The sequence below is a fragment of the Pangasianodon hypophthalmus genome, chromosome 26, assembly GCF_027358585.1.
Source record: "Pangasianodon hypophthalmus isolate fPanHyp1 chromosome 26, fPanHyp1.pri, whole genome shotgun sequence".
Classification (NCBI taxonomy): domain Eukaryota; kingdom Metazoa; phylum Chordata; class Actinopteri; order Siluriformes; family Pangasiidae; genus Pangasianodon; species Pangasianodon hypophthalmus.
In genome coordinates, this window is record NC_069735.1 from 12,178,272 (window position 1) to 12,205,036 (window position 26,765).

A 26,765-nucleotide genomic window follows, 5' to 3' on the forward strand; every position below is an offset into this window, starting at 1 on the left:
CGTCATATTTTTGCGCTTCTTTCTAATTGGCCAGCGTGCTCTCGTCCTGCATTGTGATTGGCTAGCGAGTGTTGAGGGAAAATTAAATCAAATGTTTGAACCACCTTAGGAACCACTGAGGAAACGGGTGCCTAGATTTTCGTTGGTGTTTGTGTGAGTAACTATGGTGTTTATCTTTTCTTGTTTTCACTGATCATGATGATTAGCTCGATTAGCACTGATTAATAGCTGTGTGCTGGGATATGAATGACATATGAATATATATTTAGAGCTAAGTGGCTAACATCTCTCTCTCTGTGCAGCTTTACTGGCTTGGCTTCAGGATCCTCTCTGCATTATAGCCTCTCATATCACCACCAGAGGAAGGATGGGAGATGTAGCTGAGATCCAGATAACACCAGACACCCCGGGGAGACCCGCCATCCTCAACCCGTTTGAGAGTCCCACCGACTACCACCGGCTGCACGAGCCTCTGGTGCCCAGTCCCTCCGTGTTCAAGTTCTCCCGGGCCTCCTCAGCTGTGAGTAACCTCCACACACACACACACACACACTCACACACATAGCTCTATCTAATACATCTCTGTAGCTATTCAGCCTCTTTCTGAATGTCCTCTGCCTCTATAGACTCTCTTGTTAATGTATCTAGAACAGGGATTCTCAAACGTTTTGCAACTCCTTTAAATGCAAAATAAATCCCATGGACACACACAGCACTGTGGCTTTTACTGTCATCCCTCCATATAACATGCATACAGTGGAACAAAGCTTTATTTCTTCAGGACCAGGAGGGCAACACAATACAGCAGCACGGTAGACAAGTACACGGTACATAAAGGGCATATACATGACTGTGTTAGATGAGTTATACAATAATATACAGCAAATAATTGAGGCAATAAATACTCAAGACAATAAATATTCAGGACTAAATATACAGAACAATAATAAGCGTAATAAACACACAGGACTGTATGTACTCAGGGTAATAAATACACGGGACAGTATGTACTCAGGGTAATAAATACACGGGACAGTATGTACTCAGGGTAATAAATACACAGGACTGTATGTACTCAGGGTAATAAACACACGGGACTGTATGTACTCAGGGTAATAAACACACAGGACTGTATGTACTCAGGGTAATAAATACACAGGACAGTATGTACTCAGGGTAATAAACACACAGGACTGTATGTACTCAGGGTAATAAATACACAGGACTGTATGTACTCAGGGTAATAAATACACAGGACTGTATGTACTCAGGGCAGTGAGTACACGGGGCAGTATGTACTCAGGGCAATAAGTACACAGGACTGTATGTACTCAGGGTAATAAACACACAGGACTGTATGTACTCAGGGTAATAAACACACAGGACTGTATGTACTCAGGGTAATAAATACACAGGACTGTATGTACTCAGGGCAGTGAGTACACGGGGCAGTATGTACTCAGGGCAGTGAGTACACGGGGCAGTATGTACTCAGGGCAATAAGTACACGGGACAGTATGTACTCAGGGCAATAAGTACACAGGACAGTATGTACTCAGGGCAATAAGTACACAGGACAGTATGTACTCAGGGCAATAAGTACACAGGACAGTATGTACTCAGGGCAATAAGTACACAGGACAGTATGTACTCAGGGCAATAAGTACACAGGACAGTATGTACTCGGGGCAGTAAGTACACGGGACAGTATGTACTCGGGGCAATAAGTACACGGGACAGTATGTACTCGGGGCAGTAAGTACACAGGACAGTATGTACTCGGGGCAGTAAGTACACAGGACAGTATGTACTTGGGGCAATAAGTACACAGGACAGTATGTACTCGGGGCAGTAAGTACACAGGACAGTATGTACTCGGGGCAGTAAGTACACAGGACAGTATGTACTCAGGGCAATAAGTACACAGGACAGTATGTACTCAGGGCAGTAAGTACACAGGACAGTATGTACTCAGGGCAATAAGTACACAGGATAGTATGTACTCAGGGCAATAAGTACACAGGACAGCATATACACAGGACAGCATATACTCAGGGCAATAAGTACACGGGACAGTATATATTGACCAGAATTTATGATTTTCAGACACCAGCAAAGTTCAAATGGTCCATCGATGAAATGGCAAGCCTCCTCCCGGTGCACATAGACCCTGAGGATATTCACCGCCAGGCTTTATTTATGAGCCAGACCAGGTGAGACATGCTGCAATCAGAACTGGGATCTACAACAGGTGCTACTTTCACTGCTCATAACAGCTTTATTGTGTTTTTTATGTTCTTTCACTAAGGACGGATGCTGAAATTGAGCAAAAGCGACAGAATGCGATTGAACAAGTAAGACATTTTGTTTTAGACTTACCAATATATCACATTTATCACTTCACAATTTGAAACGATTTTGATCCCAGGTGCTAGAGTAGGATTATAAAATGACGTCTGAGGCAGTTTGATGATATTTCTTGTATGAACACTTGCAGATTTTTAATAACGTGTAGTAACGTGGATAAATCTGTTTGTCATTTAGTTTTTTACTAAAGGTGCTATAGTTCCATCACCATGGGGACCGCTGGCGAGTAAACAGTCAAGTCTGCAAAGCCACGAGAAAAGTAAGTCAGGTCATGTGATTAATGGGTCATATTTTATTTTCCAGTATGGTCCACAGTGGAAAAAACTTTGTCCTTTGTGGCAAACCCTTAAAGGTTCTACCTAGAAGCCTAGAACAGATTTCCTGAGAACCTTTTAATTCCCTTCAGAAGCTGTTTTTATGAGTTTACAACATATTGTAACATGCATTTGTCATGCACACAGTAATTACACATTTTGTCCATGTAGAGGCAGGTTTGTCTTCGCCGCTTGTAACAGAGGAACATCCGTCAGCAAAGAAAATACATGGTCTGTGTTTCATGTTTCAAGCCACAATGTCTTATACTTTTTGTGTTATGTTTTATATGGCTTTGAATAATCTTTGTCTTTTCCTTTGCAGCAACCTGTCAGACAATTCTGTCTTTACCTGTAGACTTCGATATTGAAAAAGTATTAGGTAAAAAAAAGTTTTTATTAACATTCCCTACATGTTTCACCAGAGCGGAAAAAACCATCACGGCGTGGTCTGTTGTTGGCGTTTGTGGGTCTGGCCTGTCCAGCTGTTTTTAACTTCTGATATAAGATAGTAATAGCTACAATACACTCCTGGGCAAAAAAAATGGGCCAAGCCCAAAATGGCAAATGTTAAGCTTTTAATGGTCTTAATTACAAATCACTGGTCAGAAAATTAGCAAGAATTAAATAAATGCACTCCTGAGAGCTCCTGTGCCTCCATTTGCTCGTTTACTTTTGCTGCAGTGAACTGTTTGTTTGGGGAAAAGCTAGAAACAGGGAATTCAATTATATAGTCTGCTTGAACACAAAGGTAAAATCATGATAATGATTAAAATGTTTGATGTAAAATTCAAACTAACACATGATTGGGTGTACAAAATTTTCCAAAAATATCTTCTGGGATGTTTTTTTTTTTTTTTTTTTTTTTTTTTTTTCTTCTTCTTAAAATCTTAGTGGTTACTTGGTTATCTGCCACACCTGATGCAGCCCATCAAGGGCCCCAAGGCTTAAACATTTACAAAAATCAAAGAGAAAAGCTCACATACAAAGTTCCTTTATCTATTTGTTTAATTCTTGCTAATTTCCTGACCAATAGTTTGTTGTTAAGACCATTAAAAGCTTAATATTTTGCCATTGGCCTATTCTTTTTGCCCAGGAGTGTATGTATACTCCTTATTTTATATCACAGTGTTACTTTTGTTTGAATTCAGGGGATGCTGGACATGCCACATTGTCAGCTCAGTTAGAGGAATTTATTCAAGCCAATTATTTTAGTTGACATAAGAGTGAGAAAATCTGTTTAAATGTTGCTCTGTAGCTGAAGTTTTGCTGATATTGCTAGAATTACATATCTGTGCTGTGGGCTTGCTGTGTACAAACACTCTGCCTTTAATCCTCATGCTTAGCTGAGTGTGTGTGTGTGTGTGTGTGTGTGTGTGTGTTTTTGTTAAACCCTTGCAGGTGATTACTACAGGACAGACGAGGTCTCGGAGCAGGTGCAGGAGAGCCTCAGCTCCTCTTCTCTGAGGCGGAAGCTTTTCCTGGATGGTCATGCCAGTGGCTCGGATTCGTCCAGCCCTCCCAGCCCTGAGAGAGAGGCTCATGCTGGGAGCAGAGAGATGATGTCATCGATCATCGTATCACCCGTGAAGTGTGGGATCACAGCCACAACGCCTTCGTCTGTGAGTGCTGGACATAAATACACACAACTACTGTAGAATCATAACACTTACATATCCAGGCACTAGCATACTAGCCAACATGTCTGCATACTACCACTCTCGAACTCTTGCTTACTAGTATACTTGAGCAGTAGTATACTTGTATAATAGCATAGTTGAACTCTTGGATACTAGCAGTGTTAAAATCTTGCATACTCAAACTCTTGCATATTAGCATACTCAAATACTAGCATAATAGCATACCTGTACTTTTGCATACTAGTATACTTGTAGTCTTGCATACTAGCGTAGTTTAACTCTTCTATACTATCATCCTCAAACAGTTGAATACTAGCATACTCAAACACTAGTATATCAGTGCACCTGAGCTCTTGCATACTAGCATACTTGAATTTTTCATATTAGTATACCTTAACACTTGCATCCTAGCATAACTGAACACTTGTAAACTCGAACTCTTGCACATTAGCATACGCAAACAGTAGTATATTAGAATACTTGTAGACTTGCATACTAGTAAACTTAAACTCTTGCATACTAGCATAGTTGAACTCTTGCATACTATCATCCTTGAACACTTGCATACTAGGACACTAACATACTTGAACACTACCATAAATAAACACTTGTGTACTGGCATATTTGAATGCTAGCATATCTGTGCACTTGAGCTCTTGCATACTAGCATACTTGAAATTTTGCGTATTAGCATAGCTTAATAATTACATACCTGAACACTTGCAAACTTGAACTCTTGCATACTAACTAGTATACTTGAACACTTGGATGCTAGCATACTTGAACTCTTGCATACTCTCTTAACAGCCTACTTGAAAATGTCTTTTTCACATCACCTTGACTGTAAAGTGTGGGATCTCTTGTACTGTACCATTAATCAGTGTATTGTGTTTTTATTTCTCTGCCTCTCTGTTGCAGGGTCAGTTCTCGTCCAGTCCTATCCAGGAACGAGGTCGTGCTTATAGTCTGGGCAGCATGACCAGTCCCATGTTTCCAGAACGGTCGTCTCCTCTGTTTAAGTCCCCCACCGTGTCCCCTATCGTCCAGCAGCACTCGGTCACACCTCAGTCAGGTACAGACACGGATCATGAACCTGATTCAGGTGTTGGCTCTGAGAAACTGGATGTTGTTTGAGGCAAATATTTCCAGGAAAGATTTTGGGGGAGATACAAATGTGTGTGTGTGTGTGTGTATAAAATGTATTATAATTGTATATATTCTATATGTATATGGGCCTTAATGAAGCTCTTTTCCTATCCCTGATAGGTGAGAGGAAGCGATTGTCCTTCCTGTCTCCTGACAGTCTTCCTTCCTGTAGCCAGAACATGGCTGTAAACCGGTGTGGCGAGAGCCCGTATGTGGAGGGCTGTTCTCCCATCCGCAGCTGCTCCCCTCTCCACCCTCAACACAGCAGCAGATCCTCCTCCATCCTCCACCCACACCTCCAGGATACGGAGGACATCTTGCTCAGCGAGCCTTTACCCACTATGGAGCTGGACTCCTGCTCCCCCGGGGTCCGGGCTGGGCATGGTGAGAGCCAGGAGTCCCTGCCCGACTCAGAGAGGATGGAGCAGAGCAAGCCAAATGAGGACGAGCTGGGACGGCTGTCTCCTTGCCCTTTCCCTGAAGAAGAAGAGGAGGAGGAGGAGGAGGTGGAGGAGGAAGAGGTGCCGAGTGGAGAGGAGTTCTGTCAACTCAGCAGCTCGAGGACAAGGAGCGTGTCCAATGCAGAGAGCACCCGCATGTTCGTGTCAATGCTGGCTGAGGGGAGCATGGTGCCGTATGACGTTAGCATGCAGGTCTGTATGCGCGCCCTCAACTAATCAGACTCGTAGGCTTAAATGCTATTAGGCTGAAAATGTCTGGAGTATTCTTTTAACACCAGAAGGAGGTTCAGGTTGAGACAAAATGGCTGCCTTAACATACAATCACTTCTTAACCATCTGCGATGACTGACATGGTTTTTGCTAACAGCTTTAGTTGACATAAACAGTCGTTAAGCTCGAGTGGTGACCACCAGCTGCTGTGCAGGGGCAGATATCCTCCGGGAACAGTCTGTTCAAACATGCTAATAATAAGAGCAAACAGGCTCCAAACAGTATTATGCAAATTAAACTATAAACTCAAAGCTTTCATTGTTCACTAGCTGTAATAAACTATTCTTGTTGCAATTAATTAAATTTTGCTTTTACATGCTGATTTATTTTTAAGGTCATAATTTTAAATTACTGCCGTTTGTCACTAACATGTATTGTTCGACCCACTTTAATTCTGAATGCCAAGTCTCAGTAGTGACACTGCAGATCATTTTAGTCTAAAACTACACCTATACTAATTGTTCTGTTCATTTAAAGGACCTTCTCTTTAATCTGGTTTAATGTCTGTAAAATTGTATGTAGTGGTATAAAAGGTGCCAATCCATATAATGCTATCCATTAGGATATTAAAGGAATATTTTGGTTAAAAAAAACGAAAACACAATGATCCACGTACCACTTTGCACTGGAGCTATGACTCTAATGTAGCTAACAAATAATGGAAGATAATCTAAGCCAAAATCTTTGTATACTTACTTCAGATAATATTTTTCAGCTACAAAATCTCAGAAATAAATAGAGTTCTTGTACAAGACTGGAAAAGTATTAAATATAAAAGCATTCATTTCCTTATTATTGGGGATGATCTAGTATCAAATTTGAATTTAAATTTTAAAATAAGACCACATATAAGTATGACTGAGGCAACTGAAGTTGACTTCCATTATTTATACGTTAGATTCCTAGCTCTTGTGCAAAAATAAAGAAGTGTCAGATACCAAACATGTCTCTGAACATTAGGTACATTTAAATCAAACTATTCCTTTAATGGCGGTCCTGTGTGACGTGTGGTTTTGTTCCCCCTGGCCTGAGTTTGATCCGTCCCTCGTGTTGTGTGTCCAGGTGGACAGCGGTTATAACACGTACTCCACGTGCACCACCAGCCTAATGGACACCGTCAGTACAGACAGCCAGAGCAAGGAGCCGCAGGACACACACATGGCCGAGGAGGGACTCACTCACTCTAAACACACTAAGTCGAAGGTAACACACACTCACAGAGCGGAGGTTACCGTTTCACTGATTTCACAAATGTAAATACACTAAACCACACAAAAACTTATTTCAGGGCACATACATATTTTATTATGCACTCACCGTTCACTTTATTAGGAACATCTGTAGCACCACACAATGCATACAAGAGCTTCATCAAACATTAGAATGAGGGAAAATGAGATCTCTGTGAGTTTGACCATGGCATGGTTGTCGGTTCGGGCTGACCCTGTGCCCACTGTAGCCTCAGATTCCTGTTCTTGGATGACAGGAGTGGAACCTGATGTGGTCTTTTGCTGTTGTAGCTCATCCATCTCAATGTTGTGTATTCTGAGATGCTTTTTAGCTCACCATGGTTGTAAAGAGTGACTATTTTCAGCTAAAACCAGTCTGGCCATTCTGCTTTGACCTCTCTCATCATCAAGGCATTTCCACCTGATGTTGGATGTGAACATTAACTGAAGCTCTTGACCTGTTTCTGCTTGATTTTATGCATTGTGCTGCTGCCACATGATTAGCTGATCAGATAATTGTTTGAATGTGCTGCTATAAAGTATTGCTATTAAAGTGTACAGTAGGTTTACTTATAGTCCTTACCCGTTTACACATTTAGTTAACCTAAAGTTAATCACAGTTTAATGCATGTTAATTTAACTGTTGAGACAGGCAGTTGAAATCCAGCTGTGGTGTTTTTCAGCTGTTATTGCCATCCCACTGAACATGAGGGACGGATCAGGGACTCCACATCTTTCCTCTCTTCCCAAAGCTCAGAAGAACTGTTTACACAGTGTTTTTATACCCAATGCCATGCTGTTATACAGTGAATTCTTGCACAGATGCCTTTTATCTTTAACATCACGACACAAAGCGACATTATTGAACAATCTTACCTCATGGAGTTCTGTCAGAATCTGAGAAAACTTGACTTAAATTGTGATGGATAGATATATGCTCTAACTCTCTTATTTAAGTGTCTGAATTACTGAATATAAATTTGTGTAGTGACATTAATTGGTTTATTTTACTTGATATGGATTTTTTTCTTTCCTTTTTGCAATTTTTGTACATTGATGTATGCTCTTAGTTATTTATGAATTTGTAATCAGAACCACTAAAGTGCATATGAGTAATAATCGGTGTATTTAATGTTGCCCTGTTCAGCATTAAACCTGTTTCTGCTAAATTGCAATAAAAGATTTTGATATGAATTTGAGATGAAGTTCTGAGTAAATGATCTCTTGTCTTTTAAGCTTAAAGTCTAGGCTCTGTAACTTGCATTTGCCATCATATAAATCTACACTAATGTAGAGCCAGTACTCCCAAAAGCTGACAAACCAACAGGAACTTGGTTAACATGATAAAGAGCAAAAAAGCCAGTGATTTTTACAGCCTGCCTGTTCCTGCCTCTAGAAAGATTACACTGTACCTCACACACTACCTCCCATTCAATTTCACCTGTTAAAGATTCCATTATGTCTCGTGGGAAAGATATTTTGAGTTTTCCTTCATTCACTTATTCTGGTCAGGGTTGTGGTGGTTGAAATGACAAATTTGATTATAATTTAGGAAACAGAACCAACTAAGTTCATTAGAAAATATTTTGAGCAGCTACAAATAAAAATAACTCCAGGAGTAGGTAGGACTGGTCAGAATTTCTTCTAGAGCTGGTGGGAGTGGGATTCAGAAAAATGAATTGTGTAGAAGTATGTAAAAATCATGTGTGAAAATAATCTTCATAATCAGTAAAAATTACATGTGAAAGTAAATGATTCCTGTAAAAATTAAATAAATTGTGTAAAAATCCCATGTGAAAATTGTGTGCAAATAAATTAATGTAAAAATAAGGTGAAAAATGAATCATGTTAAAATAAATGAATCTCGTAAAAAAATCAGAAGAAAAATGAATATTTAAAAAAAAATTCATGTGAAAATTAATGAAATCGTAAAATAGCTAATGTGAAAAAATGATTTGTGCAAAAATCACATGTAAAAATAAAAATAAGGGCACTAAAATGGCTTTCTTTAACATTTCTTTTAATGTTAAAAATTATTTTGATCCATTTGAATTTTGGACTGACCCAACTTGAGAAAAAAACAAAACAAAAAAAACACAGAGATTTGTTTAAAAAACTCATTTTAATTAATAACAGTTGTTCTGCTGTTAATGTCGGTAAATTTATAATCCATTTGTTCCTGAACCAAAGGCCAGTTTTGTGACGTTCAGTGAAACAGAATAATGTATCGCCCAGAAATCCAATCACACACTCCTGAAACTGACCTACAATTCATACAGAGCTCCATGTCTCTATATTATAACTCCTAGACCCGACTGAGCAAAAGAATATTTACAGAGATTTAAAAATGAGCATTAAAATAAGAAACTAGACACAGATGGTGAAGGCAGTCAGAGGTCTCAGCGATCCAGTTTGGGTTTCTTTGCCTCGGGTTCTAGTTCTGGTAACGGCACACTGACACCCGGGATCTGAAAGAGAAGGAGATTTTTAATATGCGGTACAGAGACGTATCCATAATACATATTTATAGCACAGTAACTACCTAATATTCTCTGAGTTTAAAATAACATATATTACACGTATTAAATTTTACTTTTTACAAACAGTTAGGATTACTTTATCACAAACAATTAGCAATATGACCCCTCATGACCTTTAAAACATAATTTAAAACTTAAAATTGAAATAAATCAACCAAATATTTTCTAATCATTTTTTTAAACCAAAATATTAACAGGTTGATGATAACCAAATACCAAATAACCAAAACAACAACGTTACTATCACCTTGAAATAACTACCAAGTAACACATGAAGGAAAGCTTAGCAATATATGATGAACATTATTAATCAGTAATACAACACGGTGCTGCCGAATTCTCGATTCTGATTGGTCAGAAGGTGTTGATTAATTTTCTTTAACAGCACAACTCATGACAGTAGTGCTGGCTGCAAGGCAAATCACAGGGACTTGTATGGTGGACATTCAGATACTTTCCCCCCCTCTTCCTTCTTCTCCTTCATCCTTCTCTTCTTATGTACATATTGTGCATTGCACAGCTGTAGAGTACCTGAACTTTACAACAAGCACTTCAATGTACAACTGTCTCTGACATTTTGTTCATATGACAAATAAACTTGAAACTTAATATTTATTCAACATTTAGAGAAGGAGTCTTGCTTTAAATTTTTCACTATGGGAAAGTCTTCAGGACAGACGGTTTTGTGCGTTGTGCTGTTTATCAGGAACACGACAAGCTACATTTATTTGTCTTAACTTAAAAAAAAAAAAAAAAAAAAAAAAAAAGACAGGCCGGTGAAGGAATGACTGCTTACAGTTGCTATAATGTAAATGATAACAGGAAAATTAAATATAACTATGAACAGATAAAATGTATGAGTTGTTCTGTAATAAATATGAAATTTTCATCATTGGGAAACTGCTGTGGTATAGCAGGAGTAAAACAGTTATTATAGGAAATAATCAGCTCTGGGGTGGTACGATGTGGCCCAAATGCAAAGCAGAGTTTATAACACACTTTATTTTTATATAACAAATGAGCATTATAAAAAGTTTTTGTTTGTCTGCTTAAGCACTACAGCTTTCCAAACTACACCACCATTTTACTATCTTTTTGTCCTATTTTACCTTTTTTTTTTTTTTCCTCCTTAGCCAACATTGTGCGTATGTATATGTATTTACATAGACCTATATCTCAAAAAGCTTGATTGACATTTAATTCATTTTCTCATTTCCCAGGTGTTTTATATGACTGGACGACTGGGCTATACATTTCCAGGTGTTCCAGGAAGTGAATCAGTCCTGAATCACCTGGGACAGTGGTTCACAATTCCAGTTCTAGGGCCCTGACTCAGGTTTTAAAGGACCTGAAAATGACATGATGACTTCACTCACCACTGGCTCTAACAGAGCCATCCTGATCTTCTGGTGCTGGATGTTGGAGGCATCCAGACTGATGGTCACTTTCACCTTGTCGAACATGTGGAAAGTGTGCTGATCCGCCACGGTCAGAGTGGGGCCCTGGCAAGGAAAAACAAGAAGTTATTATGCATGAAGCCAAGGATGTGTGGATGTGTGTTAGAATTTTAGAAACATTTCCTCATTGAGTCAAAGTGATGAAGCTCTTCAGAGGAATGCCTTTACATCAAATTGTTACTACTAGACATTCAAAAATGAGCTGAATGACTTAAAACAAACTTTGACTGATTTTGGTATTTAGCTAAATCTGTAGCCAAGGCTCTTTTACAAATAATGGCGAGGAAGTGGTCATCTGTGTATTCGTGGTAAAATACAATTTCTCCTACAGTTTGTGTTTAGTAGTCAACATTGTTTCCTCATAGTGACCAAGTTCATTACTGAGTTTATAAAAGCTGAGAAAGGAATGAAAATGAGAAGACTCTGGACTCTTCAAGAAGTGCCCTAGTTTGCTATAAGCTTTCCTTACTTATTAGGAAAATTAGCCTCCAGGGCAAAACCAAAAAACTATATGCTGGCTGATTGGCTATATATTGGCTGAACTATTCTTGAAGGATTTGTTTTCACTGGGGGAATCATCATCCTCACTGAGAAACGTCTCTGTAAATATTTAATCATTCATCATCAGCAACATTTTGGGCTAAAATATTTTAAATGTTGTATTTCAGTTGTGAACCTCAGAGTCGAAGCTGAGCCGTGGTCCCGGTTTGTCCTTGTTCTCGAAGAACACCGTGCCCTCCAGGCCGAACTTTGGGATGAGGATGATGATGGCGTTCTTCCTTACAAACAAAATGAAGCCTTCTTCGTTCAGGATACCTTTGTTCTTGAAGAAGAGCTGTTGGGCAAAAATGTCATACAGTTTGTGTTTTAATAGGTCTAAAAGTGAAAAGAGGAAGCATCCATGATATGAATTGCACTGAACTGTCAGTCAGCGCTGGCATGTTAGCAGCTGTGCTCAACCTGTGTGTGGAAGGCCACTGAGGCTCTCTGGGCATACTGCGCCATCTTGTGTCTGTAGTTGAGGTTGTTGCACAGAGCTGACTGCTTGTGTTTGTCCATGAGCTCGGGGTAGGTGCTGTCAGCGTGGATGGCCACAGCCAGCAGCCGGTGCACTATGATGTCAGAGTACCTACAAGAACAAAACAAAAAAATTGGCTCAATTATATAGTAGTGGAGCTTCATTTGTTTAAAAAAATTTAGCATTCTACTCCAAATGTGAAACACAACAGTTGAAAAAATCTCATAAGCACTGCTTTCTGTGGCTAAATTACTGACACCCCAATAATGACACCCCAAGTGTCTAGCAAATATTGGCAAAGGTTACAGGAGGAGGCTCAGTGCTCTTATTCTCTCTAAGGCTTCAGATATTAATTGTGTGGGGTTCAATAATCTTAAATCCAAAGTTTCAGGAAAAAAAAAAAAAACAACACTGCTTATGAAAACAAGTTTGGAAAAAATAACTATATACTTTCCTGTATGCTTAATTTTAAAATATCAAAACTTTCATGTGTTATTCCTTTATTTAAATTTTTCTACCTGTTATGTTTTCGTTTTGCATTTATTCTTTTCATTCGACCAGGATTTTCATCCAGATTTTGCCCTCATTTTTTCCATTCAAATAGATTTTCCAAAATAAAATTCCAGCTCGGAATCTCGACTATAAACCAGTAGTCAGCATGCATGTCTCTCTTATGGCTTGTAGTGTGAAAGTGAGACTCCCTCACCTCCTGATGGGCGAGGTGAAGTGTGTGTAGATGGGTGAGGCCAGGCCGTAATGGTGGAAGTCGCTGTCCATCCCCGAGCAGAAGTAAACGGCCTGCATCATGCAGCGTGTGGCTAAGATACGCAGCAGTGTGTTGAAGTAGAGAAAATTCTCCAGAGTGGCCTCGTTCAGAGAATCAGCCAGAGCCTTGGCAGAATCCGTCCGGATCACTAGATTCTGAGGAGGAAAAGGGTACAGATAAGTGCAAAAGTTTGCACACCCTTTATTTTTAAAATCATGGGAAATAACAGAAAATTTAATCAGTGTTTGGTTGCACAGATGTTCAACAAGCAACAAAAATGACCAAATAATGTTTGTTAAGAATAAAACACAATGGGGCATTCTATTATAGGAAAATAATCAATGACGAGATTATGTCATCTGTTACCACATCAAAGTTATTTTTCAATAATATTTTCAATAATATTTCTTTTACAGTACAGAATGTTTTGTTGTTTATTAAAGAATAACAAATTGCATTTTTATCTGTTTTTAGCTACACTTAACACTGTTGTGGAATTTCAGCAAAACAAGTTACTTCCTGTTAGCTGTTAGTTATCACTTACATTATAGCAGCTATAAACAGTGCAGCTTGTCATATTATGAAGAAACTTTACCTCTAGGTTTTACAGAGCTGTGACACAGGAAACTCCTTCCATAAAGGCTAAATAAATGTCTCCTCACAGAAAAACTCACCATATCAACAATTATACACTATTCAAAATCCATTTATCTGCCATACAAGTCCCAGTGAAAGTTGTTACTATAAAAACGATAACGTATTACAACCAGCGTATTAACATAAAGCTTCTTCTTCTGACCAATTACTAAAAAGAATTCAACACTCTGTTATATAATAAATGTGGACTTTAATTTCACTTGCCTCAAAGGACTCTCAGTTTTCCTGCTGTAAGTTTTGGAGTTTTGCAAATCTCTGGAAGTTTTGTTTTTCCAAGATATTTTTTCTTCTTTGGTCGTGCCTTCACATCTCAGTCTTCTATCCATTTTTGGATCACGTTTTTTATGCTTGGTAATGATCTCGCTAAAATTCTATTTGTCACACCCTTCTTTAGCTCAATATTGAAATGTTCTATAGTAGGCTGATTTCCTAATTTCAACTCTCTGCAAAGTGAGAGTGAACTTTTCATGCCCATTACTCACCTTAATGAGACACATTCCAATGAAGTGACTAGAGCATGTCAACAGGGATGCAAACTTTTCAGCTTGCTGATAAGATAACTGCTCACTTGCTTAAATGTTTACACTTTATGCTGCATGAGCACAGGATCCGGTGTTAAGAGGTAGGTTTAACACGTACCTTTGACTTGGCGGCCTTGATAAGGATGTCGTAGTTGGATGGAGGAGGCGCAGGGTGTTTCCTGAGAAGAGCACACTCAGAGAACTCCTCATAGATCTTCTGGGCCACAGAGATGTTCGCCAGCAACATGAACTCCTCCACCATGGAGTTAGTGTCTCTGGGAAAATGTACAAAAAGTTCAACACCCAACACAGTGAATTTGTGGTGAAACAATTCTTTTAACTAAACTCTAAATTCTGGACTCACTTTAGCTCTTTAGTCTGGAGGTCTATAGGGTCATGAGTCTCACTGTCCATGTGGAACCGCACTTCAGGAGAGGACAGCGTCAGGGCCCTGCAATGACATCAATCATCCTGTTAAAGATCTCGAATATAAGAGAGGAGATTTGCTTGAGAATCATAGTTAAAAACGTGTCGTACAAAGTGTGACAAAGTTATTCTTAAAATCTAATAATGACTTTATTTCAGTTTAAGATATTGTCGCATGCTCTTTACACAAAGACTTGTTAATGTAAAAATCAGTGAGACAAACACTGATTAACACACAAATGACATCATGAAAGCCAGGTGCCATCCACTTGCATTAAATATTTTGGTCAAACTGCTTCATTAAATGTTGCTGTTACCCTTTTTCAATTCGCCGGCCCTTTAAGATCTTGGCCAGCTTGTTCAGACCCCGGAGGCTCTTGGTGACGTCGTCGTTCATGCTGGAGTCATCAATTCGCATCTGAGCTTCAGCGTATGTCAGAGAGGCCTGGAAGGACATAACAATTCTGTTAATACCTGATAACTGCACTCAGCAAATGCAGTTTTCATAAGCATAGGCACAAATGTAAAATATTAACGAGTGATTATCTAAGATTTTTGTGAGATGTAGAGGATAATTTAGCACATGGATTGAAAAGCCATGTTAAATCGGTGCCTACCTTGGAATTAATGACACTCTTGGTGAAGCGGGTATTTATGATTTCAGCGTTGTGGTTCATTTCCCAAATACAGGAAAATGCTAACCTGCAGGGACAGAAGTATTAAAATCAGTCAGTGAGAGTTGACAGGGGTGTCAATATTTATGATTCAGAACAATGTGTATAGTACAGCTGTGTGGCAGTGGTGTCTGTCACTGTCAAGTGGAGGAGGCTTGGCCTGTGTGCCATCAATCCCAGTGATGGATAAATTACCTTTCCACATTGGAGCGCAGAGAGCAGAGATTAGAGCTCAGAAGCTCAGGAACCATATCAATCCTCTGTGGAAAAATACAACAGACGCAATTACACAAAATTATATTATGGGATAAACTGCATTTGTACATGGTACGTGTTTACCTTTCCACACAGATAGACTGTGGTGCCTCTGTTGGCTGCCTCCTGATCTAACGCGTTTCCTGGGCGAATAAAGTGGCTCACGTCTGCAATATGGACACCGACCTGAGGCAGTAAGCATCAGTAGTCAGTATATAAGAAATATTTTACTTATATCTGATGACATATCATGACCATATGCATCTGTGATATTAACTAGTTTCTTTCAGAAAGTGTACCTTTTTGAAAACTGTGAATTTACTGTATTTATAAAATCTTGCACATGTATACACACACCTCCAGGTTTCCGTTGTCCAGTTCACGACAGTGTAAGGCATCATCAATGTCTGTGCATCCAGGAGGGTCGACACTGCACACACACAGGTGCCTCAGATCCGCTCTCACTTTCAGATCCTGAGAAGAAGGCAATATTTTCAATAACAAGTAGTGAATGAATGCGCAGAACTATGGCTAAAAGAATAAATGAAGAACAGCACACTACTTATAAGAACAGTTTTATTGTTAATTGGTGGCACGGACACACTACAGCTAGTCTTTACCTCTTCTGTGACACTCCAGGGCATTTTGGGTAAGAAGCTGAGCACGGCCTGTGAGAAAGCCTGGTGCGGAACGTCGTGCTCTAAAAGCAGAACCTCTGTCTCTGTCTCCTTATCACCTGCCCCTCCCAGGTTCCTCACAAAGTGACCCTGTGATAGACGACATGATATTAATACATAATCATGGATAAAATGCAAAAAGGCTATTACGTATATGCAAGTGTCACTTAGAAAACTCATATGTATATAAAACAGCTACATGGATGCAAAGATTTTTGTTAAATAACATCCAGCCCCCTCCCTGATGCAGTACCAGGCCTGACATGATACCAGATATCACTACAGCAGCCCATCAACACAAACTCACATTGGGATATCTGGAATTCTTCGGCCAGCCGTCAATGGCCACGATGATCCTCTGGCCTATCAAAGTGGAGGCCTGACGTGTCTCGATGCGGATCCGTGGGATTCTTCTGTCTGCAGGAGTGAACAGATGCCTGGTGGCCTGTGGATTACATTGCAGAAACAAAGTATGTTACCAGTTTGAGAACAATTTAAATCTAAAATACAATCTGTATTTTCTGCACAAAACTACTGAAGGTGTATTACACATTATCAAATTTACTTAAAAGTATTTCCTCAAGAACCAGATCAAAGCTAGTGGCAGTGCCAATCATTTTTATAGGAACTATATCCATCACTGATGCAAGTTATTGACATAAAAAAAAACTCTCAATGAGTGAAAAGTGATAGTTTAGATCATTATTGATCATAACATGTACTGCATTCCAAGCTAAACGAATGCACCACATTCTGTTACCTCTTTGATTTGAGACTGGTTGAGCATCCCGCAGAAGGGCCGCCAGTTCCTCTTGATAATCCCCACCACACGGCCAGTGGGCTTTAGCATAGTGGTATCCGGTACAGGGCTCTCCAGCTGATTCCAGAAAAGTCAACAGGTGGACCATTAGAAAGTCTCAACACATCAGGGGGTTTAACACAAATCTATTTTATTCCTAATTTGTTATACAAAATAAATCTTGTAAAGAATTAAATTTAGCTTCTAAATGAACAGATACCAATCCTACCCCACATGAGCTACTTAATCTAGGTAGTGTTCAGTGATTCTATTAAAAAAAAAAAAAAAAAATAATAATAATAATAAAGAATTTGCTCATTATGAATTGTGACACAACATTATGTTTCTCAATACAGCAGAACCAACAGAAATTCACTTTCTGTTCATAGATAAATGTAATTAATGTGCGAGTTCAATTGAATAGAGCTTTACTTTTCTTAGTAACTTACTAAAACATGTGAGGAAAATATTAATATTCCTGACAATTCTATCTTGTTACCACCATCACTATGCCTTTACATTGTCTATATAAAAGACTTTACGGCTATGTGAGCTAGCAAAATCATTAGCCTCAGCCATTAGCTATGCTGTTTTTAAATTATTGTGTAATTTTAGTCATACTAAATCATTACTTAATTTAGCAACACATCTGAAAAAACACTAACATTCCTGTCACTCAGCCTTAACATTGTCTATATGAAAAACCTCACAATTATTTGTTAGCAAGCTAAATCATTTGCCTCAGCCATTAGCTAATTTATCCATTCTCTGGTGTTGTATTTAAATGGAGCAATGTTTTCTAAATTTAAACTGTGTAATTTTAGTTATATTCAATCTTTTTTTAATTTTCCAACACATATGAAGAAAAAATTTACATTTGTCAGTTTTGTTTCTACTGTCAGTCTACTTTATTTTATCTATATAACATAAATATATTGGCTATGTGCTACATGTTAACTAGCTAAACCATTAGCCTCAGCCATTAGCTAGTTTATACACTGTGTATGACGCGGCATTTTTAAATAGAGCCATGTTTACTGATTTTAAATAACTGTTTAATCATACTGAATCCGGTCTTAACTTACCAATGTATCTGTGGAAAATATATAAAAATATAAAAAATCTATATAAAATAGATTATATTCTATTATTATAGTCTATATAAAAGCTAAGTTCAGTTTGCGGTTGAAGTGTGATTACAGTGGACTAGTAATTTACCAGCACAGCTAAAGAAAATTTCATTTCTTCAGTCATTAGCTAGCTTAAGCTCAGTGCTAGTTGCCTAGCAACAGCATTCTCACAAATTCAGCTACTCCAATGGCAAGGGTATCACGTGTTTGCTTACCTATACAGGGAAAAAAAACTGATACCAGCAGCTACACTTTTTAATTACATCTATCAGTGCTGTAATCACCTTCTTCTCTGCCTCCTCTTCCTCTGTGTCTTCATCATTCTGCCGATCGTCCTGCAGCACCACAGAAGAAGGAGCGACCCAGCGATCTTTGGGGAAGAGCTCCACAGCCACAACGTCCTGGTGCACGGCCCGGTTCAGGTTTTGCAGGCCCTGGAGGAGAACCTGTCACACACACAGACATGCGTTTGTAATTCTATCTTTATGGTATCCTTCCAGCGCAATGCAAAATAATAAGCTATAATCCTGTGTATTTTTCTGTCAAAGAAAAGAAATCAATTTGCAAATTCTGAGTGGCACTTTATTAATTACTAATAACTTCCAGAGAACTATTCTATGCCGTGCTCAGATGAAAAAAGTACTATTATTTTGTTGTGAATGCCTGTCAGACATTTTTCGTTATCCACTTCCTGTAGCATAATAATTATTAACAGAGTATGATTATATTACTGAACTCCATGATTTGCCTTTATGTATTGCCTGATTTTCATGTTTGTGTTCATGTGTTAGAATAAAAACAAGGAGATGACATTATACTAACGCAAAAAAAAAAAAAAAGAAAAAGAAAAAAGAAAAAATAACACACCTTCTACAGCTCCCCAAAACATTCACAGGCAGCTAGAAGATACTTCTATTTTTTTTCCCTACATTTGTGTTTTTTCCCCTCACATTTCTTTAAGTGTGAACTAACACCTCATCATATATAAAAACAGCTACATGATAACTAGCTAAATTGTCCTCAGTCAGTAGCTAGCTTAAGCTCATTGCTCATATTTCTCAGTTGCTCACATTGTTCATATTTCTCAGTTCTCTCAAATTCAACCACTTGAACATCAGGTGTACTTTGGGTTTGTTTTCCCATGTTGAAAAAAACCCTCATAGACAGCAAGAAGAAACTTGTACTTCTTTTCTCCTACCTCCGTGGTCTTGTCTCCTTCTCCATGGATGAAGACGGTAGCCTCCAGGTAGTTGTCGGTGTTTGCCCGGAACGACCCCTGCAGAAAGGCGCCGCTCTTGATACCCGTCTGAATCTTGGACAGAGGCAGATGCTCTGGGAAAAGTACTTTACTGCCACTGATCTCATTCTGGCAAAAAGACATTAATTAATTAATTAAACTGAGAAATTCACTGACACTTAAATCCAATATGTTTGGGTTCAACGAATAAAAAATTTGCAGCTTGTCTTAATTCATGGTCCGTACTTGATCATCAGAGGTCAGTGCCAGTCTGTCCACCAGCTCGGGATTGCCAATCAGGCTTCTGATGTACTCCTCACCTGCACAGAAGATTTAAAAAATAAAACCATACCTAAACATTCCCAACACTAGCTTAGATAAAACAAAGACCAAGCATGAATTAATCCTCAATCAGCCTGATGAGTTCATTCTGATTTACATACATTTGTAAGCGATCACGCCGCTCTGTTCGGCTTTCTCCTTGTTTGCGCGGTCATTTGTGAGCAGCACCACTTTCAGCTCTGCACCGCTCGGTGATTTGCTCAGGTGCTCTGTGTACCACTTAGCCGCCACGCGAATGGCTCGGTCATTGCGGTCGTTGGCGCTCTCACCCTGCTCCCTTTCAACAAATGTCTCCCTGGGATTGAACACAAACAACGTGGTGTCACACTTACATATCTGTATCACGTTTCATATACAAACATGCTGGAATCATCCTTAATAATACAAAAAAGAAAAAAAAAATATGGCGTCCAATCAATATTATATAATATATTTATATACAGTAATACATTATATATTATTGTCATTATAATTTAAATACATCAGCGTTAAACACACTATTATACTGCTGTATAATAATCCATTAATTATATTTCTTCTTTATAGCCACTGATTTCCTTTCTGATTCTCTGAACTCAATTAAAAATTCCTCTAGTCCTACTAGTATTTTTAGTGTCTTTAGTACCACTACTGCAGACCCACAAGCTTAGTATCATAAATGCAGTTCTGGAGAATTTACATCATTTACTTCACATAGAGAACAAAGAAGAGGAGATCTAAAAAGATTAGCTATTAGATTCATGTACCTGACAGCAATGGCCAGTGATAAAACCAGGCACTTCAGTTTTAAATTTTTCCTTACGGGAGATCAACCTTTCATTTTAAAATATCTTTTGGGCCATTACAAAGGACAAACATGTCCTACAGGTCATAGCTTTGACAAACTAAATTTAAAAGTAACTATGACTTTATACATAAGTTTTGTTAAGGCGTAGGGTTAGAACACCTGAGGTTATCTTTAATCCTACATCTGTAGGAGTTTTTCCAAGCTGCTGTTTTGCTTAGTCTGTGATTTTTTGTGCTCTAAACTGTCTGAAAGGTGAACAGCAACTGTTAAAAAAAAACATCCGCAAGCCTTCTCTATTCTGGTGAATCTACATACGCCTCATCAATTTAAAAAGAAGCACAGCTGAGCAGCTCTGTTGCAGCTGGGGGTGGAGCTCATTTCTGGGCCAGAAAAATGTAAACAAAAACCTAATCCAAAGGAAATAAGCATCAATGTATAGTAAGAGATATTAGATCTATAGTATCTTTGAAATTATATGACTATTGTAGGTTTAGAAATACTTTTTTGAAATGACAAACTGCACCTTTAAGGAAATGTCATTTGGAGTGAAGAGTTATTTTGTGAAATGCCAAGTTCCTAGTTTTTAAATAATTTCCAAATAAATAATTTTAGTCACAATAAAAAGAAGTAATCATTATTAGTCCCATCAATTTTTATCCATTGAGGGTCACTACCTGTGATGTTCATTAGTGAATGTATAAAAATGTTTCTCCTTGTCATGGATAGCATCTTTAATCCGTTTGTACACTGGAGCACTTCTGTGTCGGACCTCCTGTAAAACCGTCTGCAGGATGATCACATTCCTGATCAGGGGATCCTCCAGAATGTCGATCTGTCAGCATTAAACAGAGAGGAACTGCTTAAGAAAACTGAAGTATTTCTTTTGCACTTTTAATTGTAATATCTCACTCATGCAAGATAATTATTTAAGTAAATCATGAGGAACATACACAACTCACCTGAATTATTGTACTAAACAAAATGAAATAGCTCATTTACTCCACTTACTCTTAGAAAAATAACACCACCACACACACACTATCTGTACTTCACGCCTCATTCTGTGCAACAGAAATCTACCCTTAAAGGTAAGGTTTTAAAAATGTTTCAAGCTCTATAATAATTATATAATTTTAAAAACACTGTAGAGAAATAGAGATTCACAACTTTGCCATGGAACATAACTCACTAGTGTATTAAGTGTTAGCTTCTATTTACATTTTTCTGGCCCAGAAACATTTTCAGTAAAAATTCACAATGTACCCGTAGTTTTCACAATTTCCTCACTCAAGTAAAGGTCTGTAAAAATAAACCTGATGAAGTTGTAGTCCAGGATGAGATAGTGAGTTTAAACTCATACCTGATGCAGGACTACATTAGTGTCCGGGATGAGATAGTTTAAACTCATATCTGATGCAGGACTACAGTAGTGTCTGGGATGAGATAGTTTAAACTCATACCTGATGCAGGACTACATTAGTGTCTGGGATGAGATAGTTTAAACTCATACCTGATGCAGGACTACATTAGTGTCCGGGATGAGATAGTGAGTTTAAACTCATACCTGATGTAGGACTACATTAGTGTCCGGGATGAGATAGTTTAAACTCATACCTGATGCAGGACTACATTAGTGTCTCGGATGAGATAGTGAGTTTAAACTCATACCTGATGCAGGACTACATTAGTGTCCGGGATGAGATAGTTTAAACTCATACCTGATGTAGGACTACATTAGTGTCCGGGATGAGATAGTTTAAACTCATACCTGATGTAGGACTACATTAGTGTCCGGGATGAGATAGTTTAAACTCATACCGGATACAGGGCTACATTAGTGTCCGGGATGAGATAGTTTAAACTCATACCTGATGCAGGACTACATTAGTGTCCGGGATGAGATAGTTTAAACTCATAGCTGATGTAGGACTACATTAGTGTCTCGGATGAGATAGTGAGTTTAAACTCATACCTGATGCAGGACTACATTAGTGTCCGGGATGAGATAGTTTAAACTCATACCGGATACAGGGCTACATTAGTGTCCGGGATGAGATAGTTTAAACTCATACCTGATGCAGGACTACATTAGTGTCCGGGATGAGATAGTTTAAACTCATAGCTGATGTAGGACTACATTAGTGTCTCGGATGAGATAGTGAGTTTAAACTCATACCTGATGCAGGACTACATTAGTGTCCGGGATGAGATAGTTTAAACTCATACCTGATGCAGGGCTACATTAGTGTCTCGGATGAGATAGTGAGTTTAAACTCATACCTGATGCAGGACTACATTAGTGTCCGGGATGAGATAGTTTAAACTCATACCTGATGTAGGACTACATTAGTGTTCGGGATGAGATAGTTTAAACTCATACCTGATGCAGGGCTACATTAGTGTCCGGGATGAGATAGTTTAAACTCATACCGGATACAGGGCTACATTAGTGTCCGGGATGAGATAGTTTAAACTCATACCGGATACAGGGCTACATTAGTGTCCGGGATGAGATAGTTTAAACTCATACCGGATACAGGGCTACATTAGTGTCCGGGATGAGATAGTTTAAACTCATACCTGATGCAGGACTACATTAGTGTCCGGGATGAGATAGTTTAAACTCATAGCTGATGTAGGACTACATTAGTGTCTCGGATGAGATAGTTTAAACTCATACCTGATGCAGGACTACATTAGTGTCCGGGATGAGATAGTTTAAACTCATACCTGATGTAGGACTACATTAGTGTCCGGGATGAGATAGTTTAAACTCATACCTGATGCAGGACTACATTAGTGTCCGGGATGAGATAGTTTAAACTCATACCTGATGCAGGACTACATTAGTGTCTCGGATGAGATAGTTTAAACTCATACCTGATGCAGGACTACATTATTGTCTGGGATGAGATAGTGAGTTTAAACTCATACCTGATGTAGGACTACATTAGTGTCCGGGATGAGATAGTTTAAACTCATACCTGATGTAGGACTACATTAGTGTCCGGGATGAGATAGTTTAAACTCATAGCTGATGCAGGACTACATTAGTGTCCGGGATGAGATAGTTTAAACTCATACCTGATGTAGGACTACATTAGTGTCCGGGATCAGACAGTTTAAACTCATACTTGACGTAGGACTACATTAGTGTCCGGGATGAGATAGTTTAAACTCATACTTGATGTAGGACTACATTAGTGTCCGGGATGAGATAGTTTAAACTCATACCTGATGTAGGACTACATTAGTGTCCGGGATGAGATAGTTTAAACTCATACTTGATGTAGGACTACATTAGTGTCTGGGATGAGATAGTTTAAACTCATACCTGATGTAGGACTACATTAGTGTCCGGGATGAGATAGTTTAAACTCATACCGGATACAGGGCTACATTAGTGTCTGGGATGAGATAGTTTAAACTCATACCTGATGTAGGACTACATTAGTGTCCGGGATGAGATAGTTTAAACTCATACCTGATGTAGGACTACATTAGTGTCTGGGATGAGATAGTTTAAACTCATACCTGATGTAGGACTACATTAGTGTCTGGGATGAGATAGTTTAAACTCATACCTGATGTAGGACTACATTAGTGTCCGGGATGAGATAGTTTAAACTCATACCTGATGCAGGACTACATTAGTGTCCGGGATGAGATAGTGAGGAAAGGTGCACAGGTTGCTCTCTATACAGGCATCACGCTGCAGTACCGGAGATTCGTCTTTACATTCGCTACAAACTTCACATCCGCACCAAATATCATCCCGCAGATAGTGTTCACGTACTATTTTCAACACGCCACCCGAGCGGGTCTTTTTAACAAACGTTTTGGACTTTAACATGGCTAGCGGTAGTTGTCAAATTTACGCACAAAACATTTATGAAAACACAAGGCACAGGAACCCCACGTGTGTCTATCCGACATCCGGGCCAACCACAAACATTTCCGGGGTTTTACAGTAACGAAAATGTTTTCTTTGGCCTCTATATTAATTATATGCTTACTCAAAATAAATTATAATGTTACACAACTAAAAAATAAATAAATTGTGTTAATGAACACGTGTGTAATTTTATATGATCGTACATCGATGCAAGTGATTGAAATCTGAACTCTGCGCATAATCATAATCGGCCAACTGTTTTGGTGTGTTTTAAATTATTTGGCCACTAGAGGGAGACATTACACACCATTTTGATATATCGCTCAATGAACGTATTTTTAACCAGTATTATAGAAAACTCTTGTTTTAGCTTTTCCTTATACGCTTGTATCTGGAAACAGTTCTGTCATTATTTCCATTTTCGTCCTTACTGCTTATTTTGGAAGGCTGTGTGCGTATGTGTGTGTTTAGGCCTACAGTATACACTGAACTATCATAATGAGTTATTATAGCTATATTAGCATGTTTGTCCCTGTGTGGGGGATATAACTGACCACAGCCTGTCACTAGATCACTTGCTGATTCATCATGGTCTGATAAGATGCTCTTAGCAATGGTTTGATGCTCATGTCACAACAAAACCACTGTACCAAAGCACTAGTCACTGTGTGTGTGTGTGTGTGTGTGTGTGTGAGATAACCCAGACAGACAAGTCACACACACATTACACCCTGGTGTGTCTCTGACCTGACCTGTTTACTCATCCAAAAGAGTTTTTCATCGTCTTCACCTAACTGCACCCACACTCCAGTAAACAGGTCCACTGCCCTTATGACTCACAGCGCAGCGCTATATTCGGATTGTTTATGCTGTTCTTGCTGTGTTAGAAAGGCAAAAAAAAAAGGCACAGGGATCCCTGCTGATTGAGTTGGATACAGCTGGACAGTTTTCAGCATTGAGATGCTGATTGTCACATGATTTGTACAAAGACTTTCAACATTTTCAGTGTTTATATACTCCATATGGCCAAAACTTTGTGGACACCTGACCATCACAGCCATATGTGCTTGTTGAACATCCCATTCCAGATTTAGTCCCCCCTCTGCTGTTATAAAAACCTCCACTCTTCTGCGAAGGCTTTGTGTTCATTCAGCTAGAGCATTAGTGAGATCAGGCACTGATGTTGGGCGAGGAGCCCTGGGGTGCAGTCAGTGTTCCAGTTCATCCCAAAGGTGTTCAGTAGGGTTGAGGTCAGGGCTCTGTGTAGGACACTCAAGTTCTTCCACTCCAGCCTTGGCAAACCATGTCTTCATGGAGCTTGCTTTGTGCACAGGGGCATTGTCATGCTGGAACAGGTTTGGGCCTCTTAGTTCCAGTGAAGGGAAATTGTAATACTACAGCATACAAAGAAATAATATACAATTGTGTGCTTCCAACTTTGTGGCACCAGTTTGGGGAAGAACCACATATGGGTGTGATGGTCAGGTGTCCACATACATTTGGATATATATTGTATATATCTTTAATGGGGGACAGCTTATAATTCTATATATGATTAACACAATCAAGTCCCACTCGTTTTCTTTATATTTGTATCTGCTTTTGTCCTGCTTTCTTAAGCTGGAGCTTTCTTAAGTTGCACATTGCGATCAAAACGCATTTTATACTCACTTCACCACTTTTGCAAGGATGTGCAAGGGCAGGGTCAAATTTGCAGTTTATTATAAAATTCCAGTGTCTAGTGCTGTCCTGTTGCTTGAGGAACTGGAATTGAGGTGTAGCTAATTCTTTTAACACAGGGTCTGTTCAACTTGTTCATCAAGGCACAGGTTCCCAACCCTGGTCCTGCACATTGTAGTTTTTTTTTTTTTTTTTTTTTTTTAATCTTGCTAGGCTTTCTGATTTCTTGCTAGTCTGAAATTTCCATATACACTCATATTGCTGCACTGTAGGCTTGGAAGTGACATAACCTGTGTAGATCAGGTGACCCCTAACTCTCTATAAGGAATGAATCTACAGTGAGGGAAATTATTATTATTATTATTATTATTAGTAGTAGTAGTAGTAGTAGTGGTATAACATACTAGTGTTAGAATTAAGGTAAAACCTGAATAATAACTTGATCTCTCTATGACAGTCTATGGCAGCGTGGACATGGCA

At 38.8% G+C, this 26,765-nt stretch overlaps 2 protein-coding genes across 3 annotated transcripts; one reads left to right on the forward strand and one right to left on the reverse strand.

Moving 5' to 3' along the window:
- The first annotated feature begins 15 nt into the window (after positions 1-15).
- Positions 16-8,625, forward strand: bora (bora aurora kinase A activator). Its single transcript, XM_026931988.3, has 12 exons — positions 16-153; positions 303-520; positions 2,107-2,213; positions 2,309-2,354; positions 2,545-2,626; positions 2,853-2,912; positions 3,004-3,060; positions 4,080-4,300; positions 5,237-5,390; positions 5,585-6,117; positions 7,258-7,398; positions 8,108-8,625. Exons 2-12 carry the CDS (start codon positions 368-370, stop codon positions 8,126-8,128), a joined length of 1,575 nt encoding a protein of 524 aa, XP_026787789.3. The 5' UTR covers positions 16-153; positions 303-367; the 3' UTR covers positions 8,129-8,625.
- A 902-nt stretch (positions 8,626-9,527) lies between these two features.
- On the reverse strand, positions 9,528-24,665 carry dis3 (DIS3 exosome endoribonuclease and 3'-5' exoribonuclease). Of its 2 annotated transcripts, none has more exons than XM_026931982.3 (21): positions 24,345-24,665; positions 21,385-21,542; positions 20,025-20,218; positions 19,828-19,901; positions 19,543-19,710; positions 18,629-18,790; positions 17,176-17,292; positions 16,723-16,860; positions 16,359-16,505; positions 16,096-16,212; positions 15,823-15,924; positions 15,679-15,743; positions 15,427-15,511; positions 15,127-15,254; positions 14,748-14,834; positions 14,502-14,658; positions 13,146-13,360; positions 12,382-12,550; positions 12,098-12,256; positions 11,341-11,466; positions 9,528-9,892 (listed from the first exon to the last, which is right to left on the reverse strand). In XM_026931982.3, the coding sequence occupies exons 1-21, from the start codon at positions 24,561-24,563 to the stop codon at positions 9,824-9,826; spliced, it is 2,856 nt and encodes a 951-aa protein (XP_026787783.3). In that variant the 5' UTR covers positions 24,564-24,665; the 3' UTR covers positions 9,528-9,823. The 2 variants fall into 2 exon arrangements, with proteins under 2 accessions (XP_026787783.3, XP_053085980.1); XM_053230005.1 differs by lacking the exon at positions 24,345-24,665 and adding an exon at positions 22,071-22,133.
- Positions 24,666-26,765: the final 2,100 nt, after the last annotated feature.

Excerpts from the sequence above, each read along its gene's own strand:
- bora (XM_026931988.3), top strand. The coding sequence starts at position 368 with ATGGGAGATGTAGCTGAGATCCAGATAACACCAGACACCCCGGGGAGA. Across the intron at positions 4,301-5,236 it reads CAGCCACAACGCCTTCGTCT|GGTCAGTTCTCGTCCAGTCC; the intron begins GTGAGTGCTGGA and ends TCTCTGTTGCAG. Across the intron at positions 5,391-5,584 it reads CTCGGTCACACCTCAGTCAG|GTGAGAGGAAGCGATTGTCC; the intron begins GTACAGACACGG and ends TATCCCTGATAG.
- dis3 (XM_026931982.3), bottom strand. The coding sequence starts at position 24,563 with ATGTTAAAGTCCAAAACGTTTGTTAAAAAGACCCGCTCGGGTGGCGTG. Across the intron at positions 15,744-15,822 it reads CAGTCTATCTGTGTGGAAAG|AGGATTGATATGGTTCCTGA; the intron begins GTAAACACGTAC and ends ATTTTTCCACAG. Across the intron at positions 14,659-14,747 it reads CTCCAGACTAAAGAGCTAAA|AGACACTAACTCCATGGTGG; the intron begins GTGAGTCCAGAA and ends ACATTTTCCCAG.